The 23,077-nt window shown below is 34.3% G+C and overlaps 3 protein-coding genes across 3 annotated transcripts; 2 read left to right on the plus strand and 1 right to left on the minus strand.

Annotated features, from left to right (window-relative positions):
* The first annotated feature begins 1,083 nt into the window (after positions 1-1,083).
* Positions 1,084-9,055, plus strand: LOC106776681 (alpha-mannosidase). Its single transcript, XM_014664160.2, has 29 exons — positions 1,084-1,325; positions 1,412-1,495; positions 1,676-1,764; positions 1,958-2,132; positions 2,286-2,405; positions 2,484-2,567; positions 2,672-2,743; positions 2,853-2,966; positions 3,068-3,168; positions 3,282-3,375; positions 3,518-3,685; positions 3,793-3,870; positions 4,122-4,187; positions 4,260-4,316; positions 4,551-4,770; positions 5,020-5,159; positions 5,327-5,371; positions 5,461-5,517; positions 6,197-6,268; positions 6,668-6,715; positions 6,865-6,984; positions 7,079-7,144; positions 7,270-7,382; positions 7,454-7,538; positions 7,832-7,942; positions 8,017-8,112; positions 8,199-8,246; positions 8,499-8,567; positions 8,735-9,055. The coding sequence occupies exons 1-29, from the start codon at positions 1,116-1,118 to the stop codon at positions 8,921-8,923; spliced, it is 2,991 nt and encodes a 996-aa protein (XP_014519646.2). The 5' UTR covers positions 1,084-1,115; the 3' UTR covers positions 8,924-9,055.
* A 212-nt stretch (positions 9,056-9,267) lies between these two features.
* On the plus strand, positions 9,268-14,556 carry LOC106777625 (protein EARLY-RESPONSIVE TO DEHYDRATION 7, chloroplastic). Its single transcript, XM_014665283.2, has 4 exons — positions 9,268-10,293; positions 11,239-11,405; positions 13,323-13,407; positions 14,147-14,556. The coding sequence occupies exons 1-4, from the start codon at positions 9,389-9,391 to the stop codon at positions 14,334-14,336; spliced, it is 1,347 nt and encodes a 448-aa protein (XP_014520769.1). The 5' UTR covers positions 9,268-9,388; the 3' UTR covers positions 14,337-14,556.
* A 715-nt stretch (positions 14,557-15,271) lies between these two features.
* On the minus strand, positions 15,272-16,907 carry LOC106777626 (60S ribosomal protein L8-3). Its single transcript, XM_014665284.2, has 2 exons — positions 16,435-16,907; positions 15,272-15,755 (listed from the first exon to the last, which is right to left on the minus strand). Exons 1-2 carry the CDS (start codon positions 16,872-16,874, stop codon positions 15,410-15,412), a joined length of 786 nt encoding a protein of 261 aa, XP_014520770.1. The 5' UTR covers positions 16,875-16,907; the 3' UTR covers positions 15,272-15,409.
* Between the last annotated feature and the right edge of the window lie 6,170 nt (positions 16,908-23,077).

Genomic DNA, 23,077 nt, shown 5'->3' on the forward strand with positions numbered 1-23,077 from the left:
TACATTACCTTATAAATAAAATGTTTATGCATTCAACCCTTGAAATTATGCAAATCATACATTTTCATGTGAAACAGTAAATAATAAATAAAAATACTAAAAAAGAAATATAAATAATTAAATATGAGACTTAGAAGTTATTTCATTAACTGAAATTGATAATACATTATTTTACTATAACTACACAACAAAATATATAATTAAGACAGAAATTAAATGAATTAAACAAGGCAAAGATCAATTAGTATTATGATGGATATGAGAACGATGACACGACAAATTATGTATATACTCATAATTATCTCTATATTTAATTAAAAAAAATCATTACTTATATGTTGTTAATAAGATATTTTTCATATGATTATTTTTAATATATTAAAACATTTTAAACTTTTATGAAAATTTGTCTGAACATTTAATGGTGCAATATTTAAGAGCATTTAAGACTATTCATCAGTTACTTATTTATAATTTATTGAGTTAAAACATCTTTTATAACCCTCATAAATCCTCAGTTATTTTAAATATATTATATTTTTTTAATGATTTTTTCTTGAGTTTTGCTTCTAATGTTCATACCAGTAGTTATCTTTAATTGTAATCAATGATTTTATATGATAAGAAATGATAGAAGTTATTTGGTATGTGAAGATGACTGTCAAAGTAAGTCTAACATAAGTTTTATAAAAAAAATTGGAGTAAATTCTAAAAACTTAATCAAGTTTTAAGTATATTATAAATTTAAATATTTTTAATTAATATTATAAAAATATGTCTCTATTAAATACTTAATTTCTTTTAATTTATCTAAATATTATCTATTTAATTTAGCTATAAATGAAATGAGACTACTATTATTTATATATTTTTTTCTCTAATTCATTGACCAACTTTTTCTTTTTGTGTGCAAAATAACTGTCATCTTATTATAATTATGACAGAAAATTAAAAGGTGGGGATAATTAAAAAAATTCTTAAATAAACATATTCTAAATAGGAATTGAAAAATACTCACAATAAATTCATATGCAGACTTATTTTTGCAGTCTCTACTTATTCATTGAAGTGTGAAGGCTGAAAATTCATGCACTTCAAAGGTTCAGAGGTGAAAAATGTTAGAGAGAATGACTATAATTTCAGAGTGTTTCTGTGTTATTCTCCTGCTTTATTCATGTGGCTCCGTAGTTTGTGTTAAATACAACACTGGAGCAAGTATTGTGCCAGGCAAATTGAATGTTCATCTTGTTGCTCATTCCCATGATGATGTTGGCTGGCTCAAGACCGTTGATCAATACTATGTTGGGTCCAACCATACAATTCAGGTCGGAGTCATATAATCAATTATGTGTGTTGCTTTTCGTTGAAATTATGTGTGTGTATGTTTTTTTTATGGTTAATTTATTTTCAGGGGGCATGTGTGGAGAATGTGCTGGATTCGGTGGTTATGTCCCTGCAGCGAGACCAAAACAGGAAGTTTGTATTCGCTGAGATGGTAAAACATTGGAGTTTGGTGTCTACTATAATGTTTCAGTTCAGTTTTTGGAGATTTTGTACCTTTTACTGACAAAGTTACATAAAAGCGTGTTAAAATGATGTCAAAATCACTATCTATTACACGGAACTCTTTTCTTATTGAATTGAAAGAATAAACTGAATTCCATGTGAATGACAGGCATTTTTCCATAGATGGTGGGTGGAACAAACTCCAGAAACACAAGCGCAAGTGACAAAGCTTGTGGATGGTGGCCAGCTAGAATTTGTGTACGTTGATTCTGATCTGATTTATGAGTGAAAGATATGATTTGTTACTTCGAATTGTTTATCTATCAGTTTGTGAAAAAAGGTTGTATGAACTAAGAACATGTAGTTGTGTGGAACTGAGAAGAATATAAATCTGAGTCATTCAATTACATATAGTAAGTTGAAGTGAGTGTGATGTGTTACTGAGGTGTAGAAATGGTGGTTGGTGCATGCATGATGAAGCAACTACTCACTACGTAGACATGATTGATCAAACGACTCTGGGTCACCGCTTCATCAAAAACCAATTCAACAAGGTCCCTCGTGCAGGATGGCAGATTGATACCTTTGGACATTCTGCTGTTCAAGCTTATTTGCTTGGTGCTGAGGTTCCTCTCTTCACTTTCTGTCTCTTCATTTTCGCTATAATAATTATACTGATCAATGCCTTGCCCTGTCATGTCAATTCACATTTTCCTTTTTATGAATTGATATCATAATAACACCCCAAATGACTAATATGCTTTCAACTATCCCTGCAGCTTGGTTTTGATTCAGTGCACTTCGCTAGGATTGATTATCAGGACAGAGAAAAACGCAAAGTTGATAAAACTCTTGAAGCTGTGTGGCGTGGCTCCAAGACATTTGGCTCTTCAGCCCAGGTTTGGTTGTGTCAAGTCATCTTTTCTCATTAACAAAACTACTTTAATTTTTTAATTTACCTTTTGCATCTTCAACAGATTTTTTCCAACACTTTTCCTGTTCGTTATGGTCCACCGGAAAACTTCCATTTTGAAGTCAATGACGACTTTGTTCCCATACAGGTTCTTACATTTTACCACTAAAACCTGAACATTGCAAATGTTGTGCTGCATATTCATTTGGTTAAAGCACATTGCTCACTGTATGTTACAATTGACGACTGCAGGATGATCCCCTTCTATTTGATTACAATGTGGAACAGCGAGTCCGGGACTTCATTGCTGCTGCTATTACACAAGTAGGCTCGTTCACTACAGTATCTTCTGCTATTACACACTGTAGTTTTATTAGAAACAAAAGAAAAAGAAAAGGATTTCATGTTCTTAATTTAATTGCATCAATAATAGGCAAATGTGACTAGGACGAACCATATCATGTGGACAATGGGCGATGATTTCCAGTACCAATATGCAGAGAGTTGGTTCAAGCAAATGGATAAACTAATTCACCATGTTAACAAGGTTTGTGTTTGTGAAGGACACAAAACAACCCACTTCTGTACGTTGTTTTGTATCATGATTAGGCAATAAATACATGTTTCTGCTTGTTTTGATGTTGTCAGGATGGCAGAATGAATGCTTTATATTCTACCCCATCTATTTACACTGATGCAAAAAATGCTGCAAATCAACAATGGCCACTGAAAATTGATGATTACTTCCCGTATGGATCGACTTGTTTTGTTAATGAAGTAGCTTATACTCTGATATATGCTTATGTACAAACAAAAGATTGATTGTAAAATTGTTGATGATTGATGATGATTTTTATCATAGGTATGCAGATGGTCCACATGATTGTTGGACAGGCTATTACACCAGTCGCCCAGCCTTTAAGCGATATGTTAGGATCCTAAGTGGATACTATTTGGTATGATTAACATTGGCTTCACATTTTGTTTAGTTTTTCTATTCAAATGAACTAGGGTGGATTATATAAATATCATGCTTGCTTCTCTTCAACAATTCTGAGCAAACATGAAACCTTGCTAAATGTTAATATTTATATATAGGCAGCACGCCAACTTGAATTTTTTGCGGGAAAGAAATCCACTGTAAACCACACTTCAGACCTTGGAGATGCTCTGGCCATTGCACAGCATCATGATGCTGTCTCTGGCACTGCCAAGCAACACACAACTGATGACTATGCAAAACGACTTGCCATTGGAGCCTCAAGGGTCAGGAGATTTAACTATTTCAAAATTTAACTCTCCATACTGTATTTGGTGTCCTATTTTGGTATTTTATGTCAGTCAAATATTATAGAATCAATGATTTCTTGTAGGCTGAGGATGTTGTTAGTTCCTCTTTGTATTTCCTTAGTAGCAAGAAAAGCACAGCACCCACATCGGCATTTTCCCAGGTAATATTTATAAAACAAACTTAACATTCTATTATGTCTCTATTCCTAGTAGAATGCTTTAAAAATTGGACTCAAATGCCATGGTTCACGTAACCTACAAAATCAGATTAACTTGTTGAAGAAGGTTCTGGTATCATGGGAGCTACTGATTTAATTTTAGGACTGTTCTTTTCTTTTGCGGCTTCTGTAAGCCTTGTCCTTGTACATTATGAATTTTAATATGTTTTTCCATATATTGTTTGATTTGACAGTGTCAATTACTCAACATCAGTTACTGTCCACCAACAGAAGACAGTATTCCACAAGCTAATAGTTTGGTATGTTACCATATTTTGTTTAGAATTTTTAGTTAACTTTTCTTCTTATGACGTGCTAACGATTGCTGCCAGGTATTAGTGGTGTATAACCCACTTGGATGGAATCGTTCAGACATTTTAAGAATTCCAGTGAGTATCTATTCATTTGCTTGCTTGTGGTATTATAAAATAAACCAAGTGCTATTTCACGTCATAACTTATTGGACTTTCTTCTAAGTCTAGCATATGTAAGTGGCGTTATACTGTAATGCTCACTTTCTGCATTTTTCACTTTCCTCAAATGCAATGCTTCTCTTAATTGTTTCATTAAATTTTCTGTACTTCATCCAACTTACATCTGAAGGGTACTATCGTTTGCATTAGGTTAATGACGCAAACCTTGTTGTCAAAGATTCATTGGGAAATAATGTTCAAACACAATACATAGAAGTGGATAGTGTTACAGCAAATTTAAGAGAAATCTACGTCAAAGTCTATCTTGGGGTGTCACCAAAACAAGCCCCAAAGTACTGGCTTCTGTTTCAGGCTTCAGTACCTCCACTTGGATGGAGTACGTATTTCATTTCTAAAACAGAAAAAAAAGGTATTGTTAAGCTTTACCCTTTTCCTTTTTCTAACTTCAAAGTCTAATGCCATGCTCAGAATGCTAACTGGATGCACATTTGATTGCCATACTCGTAATTTTCTATTTTTCTTTTCATCTTTTCTCCAAAGTTTCTAAAAAGAATACTTTAATTTTAATTGAATTCAAATTTTATACCAACATTTTGTGAATGTTAATTTTCAGCAGTTTCATATTTCATATCCTTTACTTGTGTTTCAATTTAATTAGTTGAAAGCAGAAAGGGATTTCTTTCGCACCTCACCACCAGTCAGAGAAACGATACAATTGAAGTAGGACCTGGAAATTTGAAGCTGTCTTTTTCTTCAAGGTCTGGACAACTCATACGCATGCATAATTCCAGAACTGGAGTAAGTAATTTGAAGCCTAATTCGCCCAGAAGATTAATATTCCAAATAGTGCTAATTATATGAATGTGTCTCTTCATACACTCAATTAATTAACATATTTCGAGATATATTTTGAAGGGTGCAGATTTTTACCGAGAATTTTCATGTTTTTTCAAATCTTTTTTCAGGTAGATGTACAAATTCAGCAAAGCTATCTCTGGTATAATTCTAGTGTAAGTGTCGGTCTATGATTTTGAATTTTAAGAACAACACTTACTCTTGTTCGAAGTATGCTACAATATCAGCTTTGTTATTCCTCCAGGATTCTGGCGCATATACTTTTCGGCCCGATTCCCCTCCAATTATTGTTTCAAAATCAGTAAGTTTCTACCTCTAACTGGTTAACTCAAATATTGAAGTGTTTTAGCTAAGGTAGTTTCTAAATTTCCCTATAAAAGCATTTGCATGGGGTCTTAATGTTTTAACTTCTGAGTTGTATATGCTATTAATTTCACCTAGATCGTGGTTCATCGATAAATATTTCCTGGTATTTTGCCTTCTTTATATGTGTATTCACATTTGTTTTTATGATGACGAGTTTCCCAAAGAATATTACTGACATTTTTTCTCAATAGAAACACTTGGTTTCATAAAAAAAGAATCACAAAATAAGAAGCTATTCTGAAATTGAAACCCACCTGCTGTGTTTACAAGTTTTTCCTCAGTGTGAGAAAATGTTTTTCAACGATCATTTATACTTTAACTTTTTAAGTGGTATAAAAGTATTACATTAAAATAGTGTGTTTATCCGTATGTTGCTGTCAGATGTACACTCAAGTATTCGACTGATTAAAGTATAGGTTCAACTGTCTGAATTGACAAAAAATAATGTTCTAATTAGACACCTAGCTAGCAAAGAGTGTTCAAGTAGTGTGTCGTGAAGATGTTAGTGTTGGAAAAGGTCTGACACAGCAACAAGGAAAATGATACACGAACGTACTTCCTAGCAAAATATTGTGCCTCCACAGATGCATTTTGATTTATTTGATGCAATGCAGGTGCCCTTCAAGATAATCCGCGGACCATTAGTGGATGAGGTTCATCAGAATTTTAGTTCATGGATTTACCAGGTTAGTGAAACTGATAGACTCTTAGTTGCTATGGGTGTTTTTTATTCCCGAGTTTAGTGGAGATGAACTTAAAACCTATTTCTTGAGTTGGGTAAGTGATAATGTGGTATACATATGCCGAAAAAGAATTGGATTCTTGCAAGAGGAGAAGCAATAAGGCATATAACGTTGTCTAGGATCTCGCACAATGATCATTTTAATTTGCAGTCTTCATTTTGCATTAGATAGATTAGAAATAACAAGGATTTTGAAATTAAAAAATAAGCACATAAAGAACATTGTAGTGGGGGAAGTTTTAAAGCTAAAACTCATCCATTTATAATGGGTACTGTCTTTAATTACCTACAGAGTTTTTTTAGTGCATGAGTTACTTACTGGTTTATTGTTTATTTCGTTTAGATTACCAGGGTTTACAAAGACAAGGAGCATGCTGAGATTGAATACACTGTAAGTCCCATCATCTAGCCTAGTGAAAGATAACTTATTTTGAAGGTGTAGCACCTAAATAAATACAGAGGCTGTTAGGTGGTCTAATGTTGATTGTGAAGTTGTAAAAACAAATATAACATAAAGGATATTCTGGCATATTTTTGAAGATTGGTTCAATTCCTACGGAGGATGAAGTTGGGAAAGAGGTAATCACACAATTGACAACAGGTATGCTGACAAACAAAGAGTTTTACACTGATTCTAATGGAAGAGATTTTTTGAAACGGGTAAGTCTCTTGTACAAATTTTCTTCGGTTTATCTTGCAGTGTTCCAGAGATTAAAAAAAAAATACAAAATTAACTTTAATAAAAATTATGCAGGTACGAGATTATAGGGAAGATTGGCCCCTTAAAGTTAATGAGCCAGTAGCAGGCAACTATTATCCAGTAAACTTCTTTGCTCGGTTAATTTCTTCTGGAGTTTTAGTTTCTGTTGCTAATAATCAATATCCAATTGAAGAAAAGAAGAATAATTAACTTCTACTTTTCTAACTTATTTTTCTCCCATTCAGCTCAATCTTGGAATTTATATTAAGGATAAGAAATCTGAATTATCAATCTTAGTTGATCGGGCTACTGGAGGAGGCAGTATAAAAGATGGTCAGGTGGAACTCATGCTTCATAGGTACAAAACCAAACTACGAGATGCTTTTAGATTGTATACCAAGTACTAATTACTGATTTTTACCACTCCAGGCGACTGCTTTCTGATGATGGCAAAGGAGTAAACGAAAATCTTGACGAACAAGTGTGCCAAAATAATAATTGTCAAGGACTAACAGTATGACAACAATGTCCCAAATTATTTCATGTTCAAGCACATATAATTGATTGAATGAAAATTTAGTTTTATGCTCCCGTTTTCTGCATGTCCATGTATATGCATGCTGGTCAAATATATAGAAAAAATGAGTGAAATTTTAGAATCCGACATCTTGTATAATTAAAAATGGGCTTGTGCTTTAATTTCCAGTTCAAGAACTTGTGTTTTTGAGTGGTTGTTGTATATAAAACTGTCTCCTAGTTGTATGAAATTCTATCCCCTCTTTTGTAATATCTTGTTCTTTGTATAAGGTAAGAGGAAATTATCATGTGGCCATCCACAACCTTGGAGCTGGTTCACAATGGCGCCGTACAACTGGTCAGGAAATTTATTCACCACTGTTATTGGCGTTTACACATGAGGTATGACTTAATGGTAACTACTTCATAGATTAATCATCGCCATATTACATATTCTTAAGATATTTATTGATCAGAACATGGGAAATTGGAAGACCTTCCATGAGACCAAAGGAACTCTCATTGACCCTAATTACAGCTTACCTCCCAATGTAGCTCTGATAACTCTCGAGGTACACTTACACCAGCAGAACTACTTACTAGAGCACACTTGACTCTACTCTGTCATTCTTTCTCTCTAACTTAGGTAGTTTTGCAGGAGTTGGATGATGGAATGGTGCTTCTCCGTTTGGCGCATCTATATGAGGTATAATAATTTAATCAATATCAAATATCATTTTCCACTTCACATTTTGTTTTATACATACTCTCCTCTTAGGAAAATAGTGCATGAACAACACAAATGTGATGAGAAAGAAGTATAAATATGGAGTAAAAATAATAATAATGATAATAATAAATGGATAATATCAATTAGCAAGTACAAATATCTATATATCATTATTCGTCATGTGTGAAATCTGCTCATCAATTTTTTTCTTGTTTTAAATGTGATTAGTCTGGTGAAGACGCCCAGCTTTCAACTTTAACCAAAGTTGAATTGAAGAAAATGTTTATCACAAAAACGGTACATAAAACTCTCCCTAGCCTCGAAGTCCATTAAATAAATATACATTTCCATTTTGTTCAAGTTTTTATATGTGAAGCTCAAACTTCTTTAGAGAATCATTATTTAGATTTTTTTGAGGCTACTGTATGTGTGGAATAATTACTGTTTGGTGTTTTATTATGCAGATAAAGCAGTTGACTGAGGTCAGTTTATCAGCTAACCAAGAGAGGTCAAAAATGAAGAAGAAAACATGGAAGGTTGAAGGGGACAAGGGACAAGAATCAAAAGCAGTTAGGGGTGGTCCTGTCAGCCAAATCACTCTTGTAGTTGAACTTGGTCCAATGGAAATTCGCACTTTCCTACTGAAATTCTAAAAATGGCACAACTCAATATGAATATTTTATCATAAAACATGTTCATTGCAATCTTCTGTATCTTATTGTAGAATCCTGTTAGACAATTAATTATGCAAATTAAACTTACAATTTATTTATAAATACTTGTAAAAAACAAAATAATATTTCGACTGTTGGAAGAATTTTCAAAATTCTCTTATGAAAATTTTTAATAATATTAATTTTTGAACTTATATATATAATTGTAACAAAAAAATAAAAAAAGAAATAGACACTGCTAACGCACTCTACGGAGTTTAGATTAAATTACTAAGACTGCAGTAAGTTTAATATGAAACTCTTACGGGTATTCGCGCGGGAATCTTGAAGCGGAAGTTATAATCTGTCACATTGCCACGCGTCTCTTCTTTATTGGCCATTCCTTTCCCTCTCGCGACTCAAAACTCAACGCTCCATTACTGCAACTAAGCTCACTCTCCGGCAATGGCTTATCAAAACCCTAATCAAAGAAATTCTCTCTATCCTCAGGTAATCGATTCTAACCCCGATGCTCCCTCGCCTCTCCACAATACCAATCCCTCATCCTCTTCGCAAACCACACTTTACCCCTCCATTGACTACAACGACCTCGTTCAAAATCTCTTTCCCGAGGATGCCTCCGCTGCTGGCTCCCCCTCCGCGCCGCTTGAGGCCACCGAGGAGGTCCTCCTCCGCATCCCCGGCGCGATCCTCAACCTCGTCGATAAGGACTACAGCGTCGAGCTTGCGTGCGGTGACTTTTCCGTCATCCGCCTCCGGCAGGGAGATAACGCCGTCGCCGTGTACGCGCGCGTCGCCGAAGAGATCCAATGGCCACTGGCGAAGGATGCGACCGCCGTGAAAGTCGACGATTCGCACTACTTCTTCTCGTTCCGCGTCCCCAAGGGCTCCGATCCCGGGGAGGAGGAAGAGGATGTTCTTAGCTACGGGTTAACGATCGCGTCGAAGGGGCAGAAGGAGCTTCTGAAGGAGCTTGACGCGGTTTTGGAGAGCTGTAGCTGCTTCTCCGTGCAGAGTGTTTCGGAGAATGCGAAGAAGAAAGGGGAGGCTCTGGATGGGAGCGTGGCGAAAGAAGTTTCGCCGAAAGATTTGAAGTCGGGGAAGAAGAAGGAGATGATGGAGGAGCGGTGCGCTGCGTACTGGACGACATTAGCGCCCAATGTGGAGGATTATAGTGGAACTGCTGCGAGGATGATCGCTGCAGGATCTGGACATGTGGTTAAGGGGATCTTGTGGTGTGGGGATGTGACCATGGACAGGTTGGAATGGGGGAATAAGGTTATGAAAAAGAAGATCACTCCTGGTTCCAATGCTGAGGTTAGTCCTCAGACCTTGAAGCGGATTAAGAGGTGGGCTATTAGTTATGCATAATATTGTTATCGTTGATATCATTGTGATTTCTGTGCCTAATTCTACATTGGTAGTTTGTGTGACAGATTTTTCGGGTTAATCTTATTAAAATTTGGTAATTTACCTTGGAATTTCCGGAATTTGATTAAATGTATTGCTAGGATTTATTTGTTATAAAGATTTTACAACTAGGAGTTTAATTTATATACATTGTTAGATTATAAAATTTTAAATCATCAATTGATCAGAAATTATCACTATGGTTTGTAAGGAAGTTGTGCTGAAAATAGTTTGTAATTGGAATCAACCTGAAAATCTTTTATACTATTGGTTAAATAATTAGAATTCGCTTTCTATATAACTTTTAAATACAGAGACTAAGATTTTTCAAATGAGTATATGTCAATCTATAGTGGGATGATTGTGTAAAAAAGCCTTTTACATTTTTTATGTACTGCAATTAAATTTGAATTTACCTATGGTTAGGGAAACTTTTTATTATAGAATGGTCTGCCTCATATGTTACTAAATTTGTTAAGAATTCTTATATTAAGTACTTGGTTTTGTAACTGAGCTTCAAATAGAATGGTAATACGTCTGTGCCCAGAATGTGCAATGAATTTAATTTATATGCATTTCTATGGTAATTGTTTTTAAGATTTCAACTAATTAGAAATCACCATATGAATTTTAAACTACTTATTATAAAAAACTTGTTACGTTGCTAATGTGTTTTACTAAAATTGGGTAAATAATAATTGACCAAAAATATAGCTCTTCCAGTGTATTTCATGTCATGCCTATAATAAATGTTTTATTAAACGAGGAAGATAGAGTCACCTACTTTTTTATGTTATAGTTAGTATCTTTTTTTGTGTTATCAGTTCAAGTGATCATTGAATTGACAATTTCGACCTTTGATTTAATATGCGTTTCTTTTACAGGGTTAAGAGAGTTACTAAAATGACAGAAAAAGTAGCAAATGGTTTCCTCTCCGGGGTCGTGAAAGTGTCTGGATTTTTCACCGGTTCAGTGGTAAACTCAAAAGCTGGAAAGAAATTTTTCAGCTTTCTACCGGGGGAAGTTTTACTTGCATCGTTGGATGGATTCAGTATGTCAGCTATATTATTACTACTGAAATGCTTGAGTTCCTCGTTTTAACCAATAGTTTTATATTAAAAATATCTTTCAAATAAAATGACAGGAATAACCCATTGATTTGTGATTTGACTCGCACAATTGTTAGGTAGTTGTTTGTAACATGATTTTCAGACGACATTGAATTTTGTGACGCATGAATAAACCTGTGGGATTTCGTATCATTCACGTGGATGATATTGAACCATATTGTCAACTCGATAGGGGTGTTTTAACTTGAAAATTTAGCACAAGGTAATTCCTAGAATTTGGACCTTTGTCAATTTGTGGGGTAAAGTTTGGTCCTAAATCCAAATTCTAAGAAAAATATCGGCTCACTTACTCAAATGATTTTATGATAGTTTAATATTATTTTTTTTTTATCAAAATTGTAATTCAAGAATTAGAAATCTTGTCCATCTAATAAGCATGCCAATTTTATGCTTATACTAGAGTTGGTTGGCGTTGTCTAGTGTAGTAGATAATTCAGTTAGTGTTGTATCTTAGGTAGTTAGTGTGCTGTTAACTAACTACTTATAATAGTTCTATAAATAGTAATGATCTATTGTGATACATGTGTGTGAAATATATAATTTCAGATTCAGTATCATTCCTTGTTCTCATCCTTTTCAACTCTGTTCTTATGAGTGTGTTTAGTGTGTTCAAAACCTTGCTTAATTAGTTTGTTTCATTTTTTGTTTCAATGTTCACAACATATAAGAATTTGTTTGGTTTGATAGAACATTTTTGGTTTTCATTTCTTGTTTTCCTTTTCCAAAATAATTAAAGAAATGTCTTCTTGTTTTTAAAAACGTATGCATGAACTAGTTAAAACAACATTAGCCGCCTTTTGTATTTTCCGTACAAATTTTCAAGAACTGAAATTAGAGTGAAATGTGAAAATTTTAATTATTATGAAAACTATAGTAGACATAGAAAATGTTCTCTAAAACATAATATATTAAAAGTGTCTTAAATAGATAAACTAACATGTATCGTTATGGTTAACCGAATGTCAATTATTTCTGCTTGCTGCTACAATCTATTTGGTCTGGTTGTAAGGCAATGATTTTCTATCAACATTTTCACCCTTACCACCAGTTATTATTGTATGCTGAAAAAAAAAATTCAAGGATAATGATTAGTTATCCTAATATACACTTTAGTGATTCTGGAGTTGGATAGGATCGAAGAACATTTAAGTGAAGACCTGGCGTACATTGTTAGAAATTGGGTATGGTGATGATAGATGATGTGGGCATTGTATTTTCACACGGGAGATTCATGTGCATGTGATTTGTCACTCCTTTTTCATTCAGATAAAGTTATCGTCTTCAATAGTAGCATCCTTACCTGATTGTGAAGATACATAAACGTAGTGAATTACTTTTGAGTTTGATCTGCGAGTCTGAGATTTCTTGAATCAGTGTAGCAAGATTATATTCTGTTTGATACGACTGTGATAGGGATTTGAGTATTATGGGGTGCTTAAGTCCCACATTAAGGTAGTATGCGATACTTGGTGGAGTATTTAAGTGTTTTGTTCTTTCTTCTTGATAGCTAGTTTTAGGGTGGACTCAGCAAGTGTTTTTAGGTGCTTAAATATTTGTGTCAAATTTAGCAACTCAAGGTGATTTACCTCTCATCAGATCTCCTTGATTCGTCATGTAAATATTGTTAGGGCCCTCCATCTTGGTCCATGATCAATTTTTAGTCAATTATATTTATTGATCAAGACCCTTATATTTGAACTGTTAAGATTGGCAAACCATTATTTCGTTGATTTTTTATCGTTTACCTAGCTAGTTATTACTTAATAGTCTGTCTGTCCAGTAAAAGTTTGAATTTTCTTATTTGCGTACCTCTTAAGTTTCAAATTTCTTGTAAATAGGTAAAGTGTGTGATGCTGTTGAAGTGGCTGGAAAGAATGTTATGTCAACGTCATCGACTGTGACAACAGAGCTTGTGAATCACAGGTAAAGCTTGATGTATGCATTATCTAGAGTGTAAAATACCTATGCATTAGGGAATGAGTCTGGTGATAGTATAATATTTACTTAAACTATTGATCAATATCTCTTGCTGTGATGTGATTAACTAATGATACTATGGGAGACTACGGCATACGAGTAATTTTGCACTGGTCTATAAAATACCCACTACATACCAAGAGTTCTAGATTCGCATACTTGGGAGTGTGAATTAAAAGTTGATTCCATGTATAATCACCAAAAATGAGGAGATCTTGACTTCTCTAGTATATAATATCTCAATGATTCCATCCAAACTGCGGACTCTAGAAAGAGAGTTACAATTATTAAATTGGAATTATTAGCATGTAATATCTCGAAATCCTAAATCTTTCAATACTTCATTCCTTGGGTGGTTAGGAATTAGTAATGTTCATCGTGTTCGTTTTTTAACATTTGCTCTTGAGGGCAAGTCATCTAAATTCTATTTATTTGAATGATTTTTTTCAATGTGCTCTGAAATGCTATTATCGGATATCACGTAGAGGATGCGTTAGTAAACATTAAAAGCTAGTTACACTTTTAAATAGTATTCAATTTGATCCCTTAACCATAGCCTTTATGAAACTGTATATCATTTTTTATGACATACTTTCAGAATATAAGCATAAAATATAGCATGAGTGGAATGCCATCATGCTTCTCTAACAAATCAGAAGTGAATTTGGCAATCTTTATACTGCAGGTATGGAGAACAAGCAGCTGAAGCGACGAGTGAAGGCTTTACTGCTGCTGGCCATGCTTTGGGTACTGCCTGGGCTGCCTTTAAGATCAGGAAGGCTATCAACCCTAAGAGTGTTCTTAAACCTACAACCATCGCCAAAGCTGGTGCTAAAGCTGCAGCTTCTGAATTTAAGGCTAAAAGTTCCAAGTAATTTATGCCTGAAACTGCCACTTCGGCTTTTCATTTCCCAACATCAACGCGTGATTTGTTGTTGTTGATGTTATCCTTCCTGTTTTCACTGTGTGAATGGGATTTGGATCCTCTCGTTTTTCTATAATTCAGAGAAAGATAGTTACCATGTGAGAACCCACCATGATTTGTCATGAGATCCACTAGTTTTATTGAAAAAAAGAAAAATCTCTCTTTAAGAAGACCATATCTCGATACTGGAGAGCATGGTATGATCCAAATATGTGTATATACTTGATGTACCTGGTATAGCAACTGTATTTATGGCGTGGGCTGCAAGAACTTCGAATACATATGGGGATGAATGTTCGAAATTAAAATAACATTTTTAGTTCTGGTCTCCGTGAAATGTTTCATTGTTCGCAACAGTTTGAAAAGTGAGATTGTAATTACATATCTCTTTCACTCTTTTATGGACTGTAACACTTAGGTACAGAAATTTTAAATCTGCAGGCGATTGGAAGGTTTCAAAGACTAGTGCTTGAGATATGCTGCCATGATATGCAGGCGATTATAGAATGAGATATGCGTTATATATTTTATCACTTCACATGCTACTCACAATCTTCTCACTGGTTCTTCCTAACACCGTCGGCTTATTGTACAAAAACAAAGTCTCCCTTCAAGCTCTCAAGCAACATTCCTTTTCAAAATCGACTAACACAGTTCATCCACACCAGTTTGAATAACAGTTGAGCAAAACACCTAAAGTAGAAAAACTACGGATGACAAAACTGCACCAAAATACTGGCAAACAAAACTAAATTGACCTATAAAAAAAAAATAGGGATCGGTAGTGGTTCAAAAACAGGGTAACCCATACAGGAATGCTAAACGTTACAAGTAGTTGAAATCACCAAATGATTGGCAAACAGTATAATTTGACGGATCTTAATCAAATATAAAACACCGCACATTACAAGCTTCATATTAACGGTGAAAATGGTACTCAAAATAGGGGCCAAAAGTTGAACATAAACTATCAAAGAAACAAAATTTGAAAATTTGTAATTAAGCATATCTTTAACAATCTCCTTAAGTAGTCTTGTCAGCTTTAGCAGCAGTGGCAGCAGCTTGCCCCCTAAGACGACCAGTTCTCCTGGCGGCAATCAGACCGACCTTCTGGCCAGGAGGAGCATCACGTCTGACAGTACTAGCATGCCCAATGTGCTGGTGGTTACCTCCTCCGTGAGGATGCTCAACTGGGTTCATAGCCACACCACGCACCTTAGGCCAGCAGTTCCTCTTCACTCTAAACTTGTGGTAAGCATTACCAGCCTTGAGAAGAGGCTTCTCAGTTCTCCCTCCACCCGCAACTTGCCCAATCATTGCCCTACATGCACTCGGCACAATCTTCTTCGCTCCAGAAGGAAGCTTAATCCTGCCAACAGTGCAAAGTTGCATTCAAACGCTTGCACATTTGTCCAGAGAGTAAACTTCCCCCTTACAAAATCCAACTACTCTAAAAAAATAAAAATAATAGATATTACATAAAATATAGAACATAGTTCATATATCTGCCGGATTATCAACTCCTAATTTGGCATTGCGAATATAACATGCTTTACAATAAGAACCTGATAGGCCGTTAACCGTCTTCGTAATATAGAACAAAAAATAAGTAAAAAAGAAACCATTTGATTTATTACCTAAATATGCAAATTCAATAATATTAACATCACTAAAATCTAATTATCCATAACCTAATCATAACTCATGGACAAGTTTACTTCATTTTTTTTTTCGTATTCGATGATACAAATACTATTTTCTGTTACAAATACAGTCAATCGATGGAAGTCATCCAAACAGGGTGCCTAATTATAACTCGCTTTACTCTCAACTTATTCATCCAGAATCCCTAAGTAAATGCCGAGCTTTCAGTTCCCTAATTTTCTACAATATTAACAAATAGAATTCACTTTAGTTAACAGTAAAAGAAAATAAAACACCACGCAAACCAATAGACGCACACCTCAAACACGGATTTTGAATCACAAACAATCAAACCAATCCAAAAACAGTGATCCGGAACAAAATAAGAAGGCACGAGTGGTAACCTAGATGTGTCGTTATCCGGGTTGTGGCTGATAACAATGGCGTAGTCGCCGGAGGCCCTGGCGAAGACGCCACGGTCGCCGACATGGTGTTCAACGTTGCAGATGACAGCACCCTCGGGGATAGATCGGAGGGGCAAGACGTTGCCAACAACGAGGGTGGCCTTCTTGCCGCAGTAGAGGAACTGCCCGGTGTAGAGACCCTCCGCGGCGACGAAGAGTTCCGTCTGCTTCTTGTAGCGGAAGGGATGGCGGAATGTAACCTTGGCAAGTGGAGCGCCACGACCAGGATCGTGGATAATGTCGGTGACCACTCCCTTCAGGTAGCCATTGCGTTCGCCGAAATCGAGGCTGCGAAACCTCGCCGGACCCTTGCGATGGTGGGTGTGGGATTTGAAAACAGACCCCGCACCCTTACGCTGGGCGCGAATTACCCTTCCCATTCCGATTCACCTGTGTGTATCCGCCGCGCAGATGGAAGAAGGATGGATGGGAAACTAGGGTTTTGGCTATGCTGGTAATATATAGCGGACGCCCTGTTACTATATTGCAATTTAGTAACTTAGGTTTATAGATTTCATGGGAGTGCAGGAGAAAAAAAGGGAGGTGCATGAAGAAGTAGCCTGGATAGTTTTAAGATGGGGCCCGAATCACCGAGCCCAATAACTGCCAAAATGGGCTTTAAAGGAATGGTATTGTTAGCATTCTGCGCCCCGATCACTTATTGGCTATTATTGTCTGCACCTTCATATTTTCTTCTCACACTTCTAAGACTGTGAGACAATGCCGTTGCCGTATACGCGCGCCGCTGAAGAGATCCAAAGGCCGCTGGCGAAGGATGAGACCGGCGTGAAAGTCGATGATTCGCACTACTTTTTCCTCTTTCCCAAGGGCTCTGATCCCGAGGAGGTGGAAGAGAATGTGCTTACTTAGCTATGGGTTAACGATCGCGTTGAAGGAGTAGGAGGGGCTTCTGAAGGAGCTTGACGCCGTTCTGGAGAGCTGCAGCTGCTTATCTGTGCAGAGGATTTCGGGGAATGCAAAGAAGAAAGGGGAGGCTCTGGATGGGAGCGTGGTGGAGGTATCGGGTTAATCTTGTTAAAATTGGTAATTTACCTTTGAATTTACGGAATTTGATTGAATGTATTATTAAGATTAATTTGTTACAGATTTTACATTATCAACAACAAGGAGTTTAATTTATGGAAAAATAGTTTATAATTGTCCTGAAAATCCTTTACAAACAAGGACGATGATATTTTAATAATATTTTTTAACAATTTTTTATAACAATTTTTTAACACCAGTCATTTTATGTTTGAATTTATTTTATAAAAATATTTGAAAGGAACCTACCACGTCACAGAAAATGTAAAAAAAATTGTTAAAGAAATTTTTTCTAAATTTTAAATAATTGTTAAAGAGATTAAGATTTTTCAAATGTGTATATGACAATTTATAGTGGGATGATTGTCTAAAAACAGCCTTTACATTTTTAATGTATTATAATTAAATTTTAATTTTATCTCTGATTAGTGAAATTTTTTATTATATTATCATGTGCCTCTTATGTTACTAAATTTGTCAAGAATTCGTATTTTAAGTACTTGGTTTGGTAATTAAGCTTCAAATAGTATGGTAATACGTGTGTACCAAAAATAGTTTGCTTAATTATTTTGTTTCAATTTTCACAACGTATAAGAATTTCTTTGGTTTGATAGAACATTTTTGGCTTTCATTTATTGTGTTTCTTTTCCAAAATAATTAAAGAAATATCATCTTATTTTCACTTTGATTTTGGTTTTTAAGATTGTATGCATGAACTAGTTAAAACTATTTTCGTCTGCTGTTACAATCTATTTGGTCTGATTGTACATCAATGATCTTCTATCCACGTTTTCACCCTTACCACCAGTTATTATCCTATGCTGAATAATTTTTTTAATGATAATGATTAGTTATCATAATATGCTGTTTATGTTCTATACACTTTAATGATTCTGGAGTTTAGTAGGATTGAAGAACATTTAAGTGACGAGGGCATTACGGGAGATCCCAATGATGCCATCCAAAACCTTGAACTCTACTAAGAGAGTTGCAATTATTAAATTGGAAGTATTAGCATGTACTAATATCTTGAAATCCTAAAATCTTTCAATGCTTCATTCTTTCAGTGATTAGAATTAGTAATGCACTCATGCTTCTATTACAATTCAGAAGTGAATTTGGCAATATGTATATTGCAGGTATGGAGAACAAGCAGCTGAAGCGACGAGTGAAAGCTTTACTGCTGCTGGTCACAAGGCTAAAAGTTCCAAGTAGTTTATGCCTGGAGTTCTTCAATTGAGGTTATCTATCGTACTATCAGAAACTGCCACTTTGGCTTTTTATTTCCCATTTTTTTTTTCTCTAAGAAAAGACATGGTTGTTGTTGTTGATGTTATCCTTCCTGTTTTCACTGTGTGAATGGGATTTGGATCCTCTCGTTTTTCTATAATTTAGAGAAAGACAGTTACCATGTGAGAACCCACCATGATTTGTCATGAGATCCACTAGTTTTATTGAAATAAAAAGAAGAAAAATCTCTCTTTAAGATGACCATATCTCAATGTGTGTGTATATAAATATATATATATATATATATATATATATATATATATATATATATATATATATATATATATATATATATATATATATATATATATAACATGATGTGCCTGTGTATAGGAACTGTATCTATGGTGTGGGATGCAAGAACTTCAAATATTTATGGTGATGAATGTTGGAAACTAAAATAAGGTTTTAGTTGTGGTGTCCGTGAAAGTGTGTTCATTGTTGGCAGCAGTTGTTTGGGAAGTGCGATTGCAATCACATATCACTTTCACTCGTTGTGGACTGTGCCACTTAGGTACAGACAAATTTTAAATGTGTGTAGGTAATTGGAAGTTTTTAAAAACTCAGTGCTTGAGAAAAAGCTGCCATGATAAGGTGTACTATTCACTGTGACTTTAGTTAGTCATACATAATTCTCTTCTATACGTTATATACTTTATTGTTTTACATGCTACTCACAAGCTTCTCACTGGTTCTTTCCTAACACCGTCGGCTTATCTGCTATGACATTTTACCACTTCTCGGTGGCTGACAATATTAATTGTCAAGCCATTACTTCCAGGGACTAACCACTGAGATTCAGCCAACTTTACTATGTTGAAAACGAACTCATATATCTTAATTCCCACTATTGTATGCACTCTGTTTTTTTTTTATTTATAGGTAAATGTTAGTGGTTAATTTTTTATTAATGGAGGGAGTTAATTTTTTATCAGAATTTTTCAAATCAATTTTATATACTTTAAATGTTAGTGAAAGAATTGAATCCATAATTTCTCTCACTCACCCTCCCAACTTTTTATCATTAAGTCAATCTTACAGGTCTTATGTCTACTTTGTTTAAAATTGAGTGAAAGTTATATATACTCTATTTTGAATAATCTTACACTATTATTTAGATTTTCGAAGTTATATGCGATATTTTACTAGAAATTTTCAAAAATTCCTCATAAAAAATCGAATTGAGAGGTTATGGTATTGATCTTTTAAAGAATTACATTATCTATTTAAAAACTTAATTGTATAAGAGAGGACCCATGTCATGTCATCCCTTGTGGTGGATATTACCTTGTGGTGAACATTATTTCGGTCTATGATTAAGAATGACATTACAATGATAAGAAGATTAATACGAAGAATAACATGTCTTAAACATCTCTTGACTACATATAGTTTATTTTACATAAGTCTACTTAGGTAAAAGATCTATGAAAATGGTATAAAAGTGACATTGTTCATGAGGTAAGGTAGATTTGTTTATTAAGATGTTTGTTGAACCTAACAAAATTGTTGACTTCAACACAGAATGTCCTTGCAAGCACCTACCTCAACATCTTGGTTAATGGCTAAAGAAAAAGTGATCATCTTGAAAAAAAAAAAAAAAAGGGAAGAAAGAGCAAAGGATAATCTTGTAAGGATACCCAGACTCTATGGACAAGAAACATGGTGAATAGTCTATCCTCCATATGTTTACCACATGAAAAATGAATTTACTACACTAAAACTAATTTAAGAGTTTAATAATGTTAAAGGGTTGTTTTAACTATAATTATTTTCTTAGTGGATGAATTTGGCAGCAATTAAAAATATATTATAGATATTTGAGATATCACTTTTAATAAAAGGATGAAGTACTACATGTTGAGTATGATGAAAATATGCATTTTGTAAAGTCTTTCATCTCCTAGGATAAACAAGGGAGTAGGTATTGATGGCTATATAATGGACTATAATAAGTTCATGATGTTTCTTGTCCCAAGTCTAAGGCACTTTAAAATAATGTTTGACTTTTCTTATACTTTTATAGTAAAGTATTGTGAGGTATAGTTGAATTTTTGCTCTAGAAAGTATGGATATACTTTGGGTCAAAAGTCAAAGAGTGGTTTATGTGTTGTAGAAATTTTTACATTGTTATTCTTTAGTTGTCTTTAGACAATAGTCATGGTTATTCTCTATATTTGGAGTTTCCACATTATATTACTTGTGTATCCTTGTGTTTAACTATTAGTAGGATTATTCTTAAAGGTAAAGACGATGCATCTTTCCAAACAAGTGGTATTAGAGCTTATGGTTTAGTAGAATTTTTTTAGTATGTTTTATGGTTGTAGCTTAGTTTGATCTTTCACATTAAAAAAATATGAATTCCTTGTTACTGAAGAGTCATCTTTGTTAGTTGAAATTACAATAAGAAATTTGATGGAAGGATCACTATTAGCATTATATTGGCATGATGAATTGTGTAGTAGAGTTCACATTTCTAGCGAGATGCTCCTAGACTGTAGAGGAAGTCGTAGTTGATGTTTGTTCATGGAAGATTGTATTGTGTTGGCACATTTCAGATCTGTTTTGTGTGATGGAGATTTGATCTGTGTGAGTTACGATTTGCAAATTTGATTTGGTTGTTTGTGCGACTCATGAATATGGACTCGAGATTTGTGTTGCTGAACAGAGACACAAAGGGTGCGAATTTGAGTTGTGAGTTCACGAATCTGGTTGTTGCATGGTGAGATGCTAAGCTTTCACGATGGAGAATGTTGTGGTTATGCATTTTTCAACAAGGACGAACGATGGAGCTCGCGATGGTTGGAGATGTAGGTTCATGGAGTTTGAACGATGATAGTGAAGCTCTGATGAGAGTCATGATATGTAAGGTTGTGTTCTTTTGGAAGAAAAGATTTGAGGGAGATGGAGAGAATGAATTTATATGGGTTTGAATGTGAAGTTTATGTTGTTTTTATTTAAGAGATTTGGAGTTGATGGCGGAGTGCATTTGAGAATAACGTTTATGAAAATTTGAGAAGAATTTATCGATATGATAGATTAAAAAATTAAAAAATTAGAAAGTAAAATATCTTTGATGTTAAAAATTAATATAAAGTGACATTCAGGTGAGTTAATTACTATTTTAGAATATTTTTTTTAAATGAATAAATTTTTTATGAAAAAAGTATTAATTAAAATAAATAAAGAATATAATATATTTGGTACATCCTGTCAAATGCTTCCTGTAACACAACACATTTTTTTAGACCAAACCAAAGCTTTGGAATCAGGTCCAAGCATGAGAGAACAAATTCCAACACCCTAGAATCGGTTCCAAACAAAACAAAACATATTTGGAATCGATTCCAAGTTTTTCAAATCTAGTTCCAAGTTTTCCAGTATAGGTTTCAAGTTTTCTAGATCTGGTTCCAAGTTTTCTAGATCAAGTTTCAAGTTTTCACAGATTTGGTTCCAAGTCTTCATAGATCCTAACCCTATTATGGATTCTTGAAACTGAGCTTTCTTGTTGAGTTTATCCCTTGTTTGCAAGATATGGGAATTTGATCTATAATTGTTTTTTACAAGGTTCGTGTGATAGTTTGTGTTGTGGATTGTGACATGGTGACAAGGAGGTTTCAATTCTAGTGAGTGTCAAACTATGAAGTTGAGTTACCTTGTAGTGGTGTTCGATAGTGGCTTGTGATGAAGGCTGTGTGTTTTGCATATTTGTTTAAGGGAAAAGGAGATGACGTGGCAACTCCTTGTTAGTCAGATATGTAAGTGGAAGATTGTGACGATATCTCCTTGTTAGTCAGAGTTGAAAGTAGAAGACTATACTATGACGTATGATGGCTCCTAGTTGGGAAAATTTAAAATTTTTGGATGAATCTTTTCTAGCTTTAATTTATACACGAACATTGGTTAACTTTGATACAGGATGTATTGAAATTGTTTAGATGATTTAATTATAAGTAAGTATACTCAGTATAATAGCTAGTATAGACAATGAAAAAAAAATATATATATATATATATATATATTTTAATCATGGTAGAATTTGTCGAATATAATAAAAATATGCATATTGTAAGATATCGCATCTCCTTATATAAACAAGAAAGTGAATGTTGAGAACTATATAATAAATCCAGTAGTTTTTCTTGTTCCAAATCTTAGACACTTGAATGATTTGGTGTTATGGTTAAAAGATTTCAAAGTGGTTTATATATTGTATAAATTTTTACATAATATTGTTTTCTTATTATCT

The sequence above is a fragment of the Vigna radiata genome, chromosome 11 (assembly GCF_000741045.1).
Source record: "Vigna radiata var. radiata cultivar VC1973A chromosome 11, Vradiata_ver6, whole genome shotgun sequence".
In the NCBI taxonomy this organism is placed as follows: Eukaryota; Viridiplantae; Streptophyta; class Magnoliopsida; order Fabales; family Fabaceae; genus Vigna; species Vigna radiata.

Coding starts and splice junctions, on each gene's coding strand:
- LOC106776681 (XM_014664160.2), top strand. CDS start 1,116: ATGTTAGAGAGAATGACTATAATTTCAGAGTGTTTCTGTGTTATTCTC. Junction 2,568..2,671: donor ACGACTTTGTTCCCATACAG/GTTCTTACATTT, acceptor TGACGACTGCAG/GATGATCCCCTTCTATTTGA. Junction 2,967..3,067: donor TAATTCACCATGTTAACAAG/GTTTGTGTTTGT, acceptor TGATGTTGTCAG/GATGGCAGAATGAATGCTTT.
- LOC106777625 (XM_014665283.2), top strand. CDS start 9,389: ATGGCTTATCAAAACCCTAATCAAAGAAATTCTCTCTATCCTCAGGTA. Junction 10,294..11,238: donor ACCTTGAAGCGGATTAAGAG/GTGGGCTATTAG, acceptor TTTCTTTTACAG/GGTTAAGAGAGTTACTAAAA. Junction 13,408..14,146: donor ACAGAGCTTGTGAATCACAG/GTAAAGCTTGAT, acceptor TTTATACTGCAG/GTATGGAGAACAAGCAGCTG.
- LOC106777626 (XM_014665284.2), bottom strand. CDS start 16,874: ATGGGAAGGGTAATTCGCGCCCAGCGTAAGGGTGCGGGGTCTGTTTTC. Junction 15,756..16,434: donor CCGGATAACGACACATCTAG/GTTACCACTCGT, acceptor CACTGTTGGCAG/GATTAAGCTTCCTTCTGGAG.